The 8820-nt window shown below is 51.1% G+C and overlaps 1 protein-coding gene across 2 annotated transcripts; it reads right to left on the reverse strand.

Moving 5' to 3' along the window:
- Nucleotides 1-1713: 1713 nt before the first annotated feature.
- Nucleotides 1714-7320, reverse strand: AMIGO1 (adhesion molecule with Ig like domain 1). 2 transcript variants are annotated; one of them, XM_030936709.1, is made up of 2 exons: nucleotides 6984-7320; nucleotides 1714-6562 (listed from the first exon to the last, which is right to left on the reverse strand). In XM_030936709.1, exon 2 carries the CDS (start codon nucleotides 6473-6475, stop codon nucleotides 4994-4996), a length of 1482 nt encoding a protein of 493 aa, XP_030792569.1. In that variant the 5' UTR covers nucleotides 6476-6562; nucleotides 6984-7320; the 3' UTR covers nucleotides 1714-4993. The 2 variants fall into 2 exon arrangements, with proteins under 2 accessions (XP_030792569.1, XP_010353858.1); XM_010355556.2 differs by having other exon boundaries at nucleotides 1714-6540; nucleotides 6984-7309.
- Between the last annotated feature and the right edge of the window lie 1500 nt (nucleotides 7321-8820).

Consider the following 8820-nt stretch of genomic DNA (forward strand, 5'->3'; position numbering starts at 1 on the left):
CAACCATCCCACTGCAGGGGCCTGAGCCTTTTCTGCTATGTGGGTGGGGAAAGTGAAGCTTCCCCACTGGTTTCCTGGGAGACACAAGATAAGTGGTGCAAGAAGTGCAAGTGCAGAAAGGGAAGGAGTTGAGAGACTGTGGGGAAGAGAGGCCAGGCTAACCAATGCACTGAACTCGTATCTATTCTCAAAGAAAACTGTCATATTAGCCTCCTCCCTCCCCGCAAGTGCTACCTAAGAGTAGCCAGGGTAAGTGTTGCAAGGCATGGCAGACAAAATTGCACATCTTGGCCAGAATCTAAGGAACTTCTTGTGGCTTGGGGGAGGTGATGGGGAGGTGGTGAGGATGTGGGGGGTGGGTGGGTGGGGGGTGTTGAAGATATGCAGCCATGGACTTCGTTGGGCTTGGCACAGGCCAAAACAGAAGAGAGAACTCCAAATAGTTCTCATCAGACTTGCTCTCCTTATCAGCTTCATCCTGTTGGCCAGACTGTCAGCCACAGAAAAACTGCTTTGCAGATGAAAAACTATAAAAATGCAGAGTATGGGAGTGCTCTGACATCAACAGCTGTCATTTCACTGACTGCCAAGGCTGACTTGTCTGATGTGGCTGGTTGTGCAGCAGCTCCACCCTCATCACCTTGGTTGTTCCTCCTGAAGTGAAAAACAACTTTCCAAATAGAGGAGCGCTGCCCTTCGGTCAAGGCTTTATGTAGTATTCAAATTCGGATTCTTTCCATTTTTTTCCTTGTATCATTTCCTCTCCCCCCTTGGAATCTGCCATGACAACCCTCTTCTAGAATCACTAAGAGAGTAGCCAAAGAATCAGCATGGTTAAGAGTTGAGAATCCAGTCCAACTTCTAGTAGGCTGAATCTGCACCAAAACGCAGGGACTGCATTTTTCCGTTCCACGCAATGCCTAGGACACACTAAACCTGTCAAGGAAGATTAACCTGCCCATTAGGTGAATATACTTTTAGCCTAAGATGGCTACCATTTACAACATGAAAATACCGATAATAAAAAAATTCTGTGAAAGTGAGCTGCTCCCCACCATTTTTTAAAACCCAATCCAAGCATTTTTTCCATGGTATGGTCAGTAGGCTTGATCCAGACTTTTAAGAGAACTCTGGAAGGGCGGCAACCCTCTGCCCTAGGGATCCAGGAAGGCTTCATTATCTACAAGCCTCAGTGAGCATCAAGTCATGGGATTTCTAAACTCTAAAGCTTCAGTGACATTTGAGAATCTTATCTTAGGGGTCAGCAAACTATGGTCTGTTGGTCAAACCAGCCCATTGCCTGGTTTTATGTGGCCTGTGAGCTAATAATAGTTTTATGTATTTTTTAATGGTTGGAAAAACTCAAAAGGCATGTTAAAATTATATGAAATTCAAGTTTCAATGTCCATAAGTCAAATATTTTTTGGACCAGAGCCACAGTCATTCATTTTTGTCCTGTCTGTGACTACACTCAGGCTATAGCAGCACAGTTGAGTTGTAACAGAGACTGTGTGGTCTGCAGAGCCTAAAATATTTACTATCTGGCTCGTTAGAGAAAATGTTTGCTGACCCCTGGTCCATCTTAATGCCTAGATGTGTATTTCAACCATGTCCGTACAATAGCACTTAAAGATTTTCTTCCTAGATAGGCCACACCCTTCTGAGGTACAGTGAACCCCACCCACAGGCTGAAAAAATAGACCAGTCAGATTGTGCCAGAACAGAGACTCAAGCCAGGTTTAATGATCATTGTCTAGTTTTCAGAGCCCAGAGGCTCCAAGATTTGCCAGCCTAGGTGTACACAAGTGGGAGGAATGGGGTCTTGGACACGGGAGGCCTGCTTGCTTTGTCAGCAGAGCTACGAGGAAGTACAGAGGTAAGAACACACAGAAAACTGGATCCATCTGCTTTGCTCTCCCCAGCTGGGGTGTACCTTCTCCTGGCCCCTTCCTTGGGCCCCATAAATACAAAAAAAAAAAAAAAAAAATCACAAATAATTACACAGACAGATTGTAGAGCCCTGTCATACTCTGTCTCCAGGGACACCTGCTTCCTGGGAGACATGTCTGGTTTATGGGTGCGGGGTAGGGTGAGAGGAGGTGGTGATCTCTCGGCCTTTTCTTATACCCACACCTGGCAGTTTTCAACACAGGGTTCTAGTGAGCTTACATATGGTGATTACTCAATTCTCCAATTAAAAAACTACCTTTGGGTTCTATCACCTGAAACCACGGGAAGAAGCTAATCAAATCTCTTGGTAGGGCAGCCAGGTACATCTACCAGGTGTCTCAAACTCAAGGCCCAACTAGTGGATATAGTCAGGAGACAAGAGCCACAGGGCCTTTTCTCATTTCCTAAACTGGGTAGGAATTATGAAGAAAATGGCCCTCCTAGTCCTCAGGAGCTCCATCACGATGCCCCAGAAGGCCTGCTTCATTTAACGCTCACTTTAAAGATCTTCAGAGCCCTAGATGGTGCCAAGTGGGGAGACTGCAGCATGGAGATGAGATTTTCACAAATTTCCTGATGAGTCTGAGGAGGGAGTCCTGGTTCCTATAGCTCCAGTAACAAAATTCTCAGGAGTCTCTGGAATAAATCAAGACAACTTTCTTCTCCTGAGGACAGTTAACAGGAAGAGCAGCTCACAGCTGCTTAGCCCCTTGCCAGTTTCCTTCTGAGTCCTTCAATGACCTAGTTCTATCTTAATTGCTTATATATTGCTCATATATATAGTCTTTAAGGGAGGTTTCTGAGGAGTCTCCTGAGACTCAGGAGTTCTTCCTGAGAAGAACCAGGTAGCTCCTCACCACCTCTTCTTCCAAGGTCTTCAACCCATGGTTCTTCTAACTCCAGCCTGGGCAGAAAAGTGATTCAGTGCCATGGAAATGTGGGTGAAGCTTCAGGGAGTTCAGAAATTAAAATACAGGAGTGCGTATTTGAAGAGCCTGGCATGGTCACTGTCTCTTCTAAAGGGGAATACAATTGTGTGCATGAAGTTGTGCACATTGGTAGAGACCATTCTGAGAGTGGCATTAATGGGGACTACAGATTCACTGTCCTGGTGGAAGTCAAGGTGCTGGTGTGCATGCATACCTATAAGCATGCATACCTATGAGCATGCAGGTACTTGAGGGAAATGCTGCACCTCTCTCTCAGCAAAACTAGGTTACTAATAAAGGATGGACAGCAGTCTTGAGTTCCCAGGACCCAGACAAGGGGAAGATGTTGAGTCCCCTTCCCCAATCTTAATGGGAAGCTTAATAGGCCCTCCAAGCCCTTCACCCACAGGTAAATGACACCTCTTAGAACGTAAAAAGAAGTCAGAAATCTAGAGGATCTGGAGAACTTCCAATGGACCGGAAACGTGGGAGAGAAGAGACACTAAGAAAAACCAACATCAGAGAACATTTTCACCTTCGCCCTGCTCATCCCCCACCAAAGCTCAGAGCAGCTACTCCCAGGGCATGCAGTATAGTCAAAGGTAAAAGTTAAAGGGATCAGTCATCTCCATACTCAAAGTATTCTGCAACCTTGGATGGAATGGAATGTTGAGCTCATTCTTCTTAAGTTCCTCTGGCCTGACAATCACAACTGCAAAGACCTCTCGATGGAGGAATGGGTGGCAGAACTCCCCTTCTGAAAGTTTAGTACTACTGATTATCTCCGCTTCAGGATTGCCTGGAATCTGTGGAGAGGGCAGAACTCTAAGCTGCACTCCAAATTGCCATTCTGGGGTACAGACCACCCAATTCCAGCCCTTCCGATGTCAAAACCCCATGCTTTGACTTTGCAGCAGAGGTGGTATCTCTGAGAGGAGCAAGACAACCTTGTCCACATAGAGGAGATATATACTGGATTTCCTCTATCGCCAAGCCTACTCTTAGCCAGCTGGGGCCAGGCTTTCCTGGACTCCTCCCCTTACACAGCAGCATATTAGGGAAAATTCATAATCCCACCTGAGCTTGATGAGGAGACTGGATGAAGAGATGGCATACATTGAGAATCAGGTAGGTCCAGCTGGATGCTACATAATAGAGGCTGATTTACCTTCATCCTTCTAGCGTGAAGTGGGCCCATGTACCATGTCTGTGGCAGGCATCCATAAAAGCTCTACCTTCAGCAGCCCCCACTCTGGCCTGACACACAGATGCTGGGAATCAAATACTAACCAAGGGTTTCACCAACCAGGGAATTAGCCTATCTGGAGTTCACCCCCCATCTACAAGTTTCGTGCCAGCACCTATGCTGTGACATGGACCCCTCAGTTCATGCTGTACCCCTCTGTGCTATTGGTCCCAGGACGAGGCACAGATACCACATCCCACATTGCTGTCATAACTAACAGGCAGCAGGCCAGGCTCCTGCAAAGATCCATCCACCCAGGGCTCATCAGGAAAGAGGAAGGCTTTAATGGAAAGTCTTACAAACAGCTTTGGGGAAGTGTTACCGATTGAGGTCTCAGCCTTTTCCTGACTTGTTTTCCAAAGGTTTTCAATTTCCCCAGCTGTGAAGTTTGACTTCCTAAAGAAAATACTACAGCTTTTCCCCAGTGTGGCTCCTGTGGAAGCTCCCCCAACACACACAACATCACAGGTGTGGGTGGGCAGAGATAGAAAAAAAATTTTTTTCTAAATGTTTTTCTCTTAAGGAGCTAGGGATGACCTCATGAAAGTTTAGGGAATCTGCTCTTCCCCTCACTCCTTCCTCAATCCCATCCAACTCAGACATGCTTCTCTTCCTCTACCACACTGAGAATTGGCAGGGCTTTGGGTACGGGTGTAGCATTTGCCTGAGGATTAATATACCCCCATTTGAAAATCGTGGCAGCCACACCCTGTTTGGGGTCTTGCTCTCTGTTGTACCTGGGACCAATTCCCTTGAGGTCAGGAGGAACCCATTCCCTTGGGCAGCCAGCCCTCTCTTCCATCCCCTCATATCCTTCAGGGGTGCATTACCTCTCCTGGGGCAGAATCTCCCCACCAACCCATCCTGCTCACACCACAATGGGCGTATCAGAGAAGACCGAGCTGACTGATTCTGGATCCGACATCCTCCGTTGGCCCTTGCCTGTGGCCTCAGGCACTGGCAGGGTGTTGCCTGGCTTGAGCTTGCCGTTTTGACCCTGCCCAGGTCCAGCAGGTTCCAGGAAAGCCACCCGCCGGTCAAAACCATCATCTTTGTCCCCACCAGCCATAGGATCATGGTTGGGTGTGGTACTAAGCATGGAAGAGCTGAGGCTGTCTCCTTGATGGCTGGAAGGCTTCTCTACACCCCGGCACCAGCAGCGGCAAGGGGTGAGGTATAGGTATATGAGGACCAGGACCACACTAAGGATACAGCCCACTAGGGTGGTATAGGCTGTGTTGAGGGTGTCATGGTGTCCGTGCAAGGTGAAATTGTGCACTTTCAATTCCACAGACAGTGTCTCATTGAAAGTCTCTCCCATGGCATAGCAGGTATACACACCACCGTCCTCGACCTGCACCTGCTGGAAAAGAAGACTGCCATCCTTAGACACACTCACCGTGCCATTGGTCACCTCATCTAGCACCCGTTCATTACTTGGTGTCACCCACACCTTGGTCATCCCTTGCTGCTTGGTGTCACACTTGATGATCAAGGTGTCACCCAGGTGGGCCTCCCAGGCACGCTCCTTGTACTCGCCACAGTTGAGGAAACTCAGGTTGAAGACATTGTGCAGCTTCTTGGAGTTCATGCAGTACAGATCCTCTTGAAAGTCCATCACGGAGCTCAGCTGCCGATACTGCCAGTGTGAAAAAAGCTGGTAGAGCTCACAGTCGCAGTTCAGGGGGTTGTTATGTAGGTAGAGCCCATTCTTGATCCAGGCCGGCAGCTTCTGCAGGTCAGGCAGTGGCAAGTTCTTCAGCTTGTTAGAAGAGAGATCCAGGAGCGTTAGTTTGGGTAGCTTGGCTCCTTCCTTGACCAGTTCCAGAGGGAAGCGAGAGATCTGGTTCTGGCTCAAGTAGAGTTTCTGCAGCTGGGCCATGTCGTCGAAGGCGCACCGGTCCACCGCCATGATGTGGTTATTGTAGAGCAGCAGTACCTCCAGTACTTGGAGGTCACTGAACAGGAACTCATCCAGTGTACGCAGCTGGTTGGAGGAGAGGTCCAGGTAGCGCAGGTTGGGTACCGGGGAAAAGGCCTCAGAGGAGATGAAGTTCAGGTGGTTGTGGCTCAGCAGCAGGGAGTGCAGTTGAGTCAGGCGCGTGGGGGTCCACTCGGCCCGCAGGCGGCTCAGGTTGTTGTGGCTGAGGTCCAGTAGTGCTGTGTAACTGGGCAAGGAATGGGGCACATTGGGCAGCTGCTGCTTGGAGCAGCTGAGGATGTTGCTGGCGCACAAGCAGGCGGCAGGACAGCTAACCACGGCTCGGCCAGCTCTGGCTACCTCAAAAAGCAGCAGGGACAAGGACGGCAGCAGGAGCCAGAGGCCTCTCGGGTCACGGTGCGGGTGCATAGTGTCACTGGAGTAGGCGAGGAAGGCCACAAGGAAGATCTGGGAGGAGGTCACCCGGGCATGTTCTGGTGGGGTACAGAAGGGTCACTTGAGAGAAAGAGGATGGGTTTGTGGTCACCAAGGAACTCCAGAGGAAAGGACACCCTCTCCCACTTCCCCTCCCACCCTTACCTCCACCCTCTGTGGGCTAGGAAAGAAAGAGATGCTGGGTAGTTTCCAGGCACTGTGCAGGCAGTGGGATGTAAATGTCGGCCCAAAAGGAGGTGGCCCGAGGGCCTACTGGGTTGGGGTTACAGGGGTGCAGGCTGCAGGTATGTACAGGATGGAAGGGACTGCTGGGAGTCACAGGGATGGCACGGCAAGGTTTGGAGGTGGGGTCGGCGTGCCTTTTGGGAGGAGCTGAGGGAAGGTCAACAGGGCACCGGGCTGGGTAGGACGCGTCCGGTCGGGGTTGAGGGTCCCCAGGCCTGTAGGGGCGGGCTCCCCCCGGGACCTCCGGTCACTGCACCTGCTCGGCGAGGACGTGTCTCAGCCCATGGCCGGTCCGGGAGCTCCGTCGCGGCCTCCCCCGGCGGCGCCTCACCGGCTGGCCTGTCACTGCGCCCGCCTTACGCAGGGGCCCGCGCCCGGCACCGTCGCCTCCCGGGGACTTGCGGGGCCCCGCTCCGCTCCGCTCACCCCGCCACCGCCTCGTCCGCTGAGCCCGCCGGAGCCCACTGACCGCGGCCGCTGCCTCCAGGTCCGCAGGCCTAGCGCGGATCGGTGCGGGGAGCTAGAGGCGCTGCGATCCGAGCGGAGGGAGCGGCGTGGGGGCAGCGAGCACCGCGCGCGCGCCCGTCGCCGCCGCCGGAGCCTCGGGGCGCGTGCGCGCGGCGGGGGCGGGGCGCACGTGCGTGTGTTTGTGTCGGAGCCGGCCGGGCGGACGCGCGCGGGGTCGTTCCCTCAAAAAGAGAGCTCGGGACGCTTAACTAAAGACGAAAATTGGTAGGAAGTGCGGCACTGGCCCCTTAGGGTCCGCTATAACTTCCTCCATCCCCATTCTCCCATCCCCCATTCCCCAGCACCCTTCTCGCTACACAGACCCGCTCGCAGGAAAAGTCTAAAATGAATCGCTGCACAAGAGGTGTCACATGTCTTTTAATTTCGCAAATTAAAGAAATCTGGCTCAGCTCCCGCCTGCCAATGTTGGCGGGAAATTCATTAGTCACATTCTGAGGTTCCCCTTCCCTTCTCTCTGCAGTGGTGGGGTCTCAAAATTTGGGGGAAGTGTCCCCCCTACCCACCCCGTCTTGATGCTGCTAGTTCATGACCCTTGAGGAACCACTGAAGGGCACAGCTCCTTAGCCTGCAAGCAAGCTGCGCAGGAGTGGGGGGAAAGGGGGTGTTTGGTGAGCCCAGGCCCTAGAACACCCCTTTATAGACACCTCATGCACGTCTCACCACTCCACCTGCTACACACACACACACACACAGACTGCATACAAGTCAGGGACAATTTCCATTCCTGGAAACTCTGAAACCCTTCGCAGCCTGGAGGAAGTCATTCAGCCCTTAGGTCTGGCCACTTGCCTTCTTCCTAAGCCAGTGCCAGCTCCCCACTCCCCTTATGGAGCAATTCCAACATAGTTTCTCTGTTACCTAATGCTCAAGATGAAGGCCAGTGGTGGAGGTGGAGGGGTGTCTTCTTTAGGGTGGCCCCTGAAACAACAAGAAGCTGTTACTAGTGTATGTTGTTTGGGTTTGGGGGTGAGGAAAGAGAGATGCAGGAAGAGCCTAGACCTTATCATTCAAGATGTTAGCTGTTCTTGAGATGGTGGACCGTAAGCTAGAAATTACCTTTTTATTCTCTCCAGTCTCTTACAACAGCAAGATCAAGACAGAAATTAATGTCTCAATAGATTAGCTTGCTTAGAGTTTTAAAAAGAAAGAATTTGTATCTGTCACATGTTTTACCATGAATTTTAGTGAATATATTATCTCTTCAAGGAGTATTAGCATGTTAACCTTTCGCATAGTGTGAAAAGGGCTTTCTGCCAGGTGCAGTGGCTCACACCTGTAATCCCAGCACTTTGGGAGGCTGAGGCAGGAGGACTGCTTGAGCCCAGGAGTTGAGAGCAGCCTGGGCAACATGGTGAGGCTCTGTCTCTTAAAAAAAAAAAAAAAAAAATTAGGCATGGTGGCACGCACCTGTGGTGCCCACTACTTGAGAGGCTGAGGCAGGAAGATCACTTGAGCCCTGGAGGTCAAGGCGGCAGTAAGCCATGTTTGTGTCACTGCATTCCAACCTGGGTGACAGAGCAAGACCTTGTCTCAAAAAAAAAAAAGAAAGAAAAGAGAAAGGTCTT

Source organism: Rhinopithecus roxellana, chromosome 8 (genome assembly GCF_007565055.1).
Source record: "Rhinopithecus roxellana isolate Shanxi Qingling chromosome 8, ASM756505v1, whole genome shotgun sequence".
In the NCBI taxonomy this organism is placed as follows: Eukaryota; Metazoa; Chordata; class Mammalia; order Primates; family Cercopithecidae; genus Rhinopithecus; species Rhinopithecus roxellana.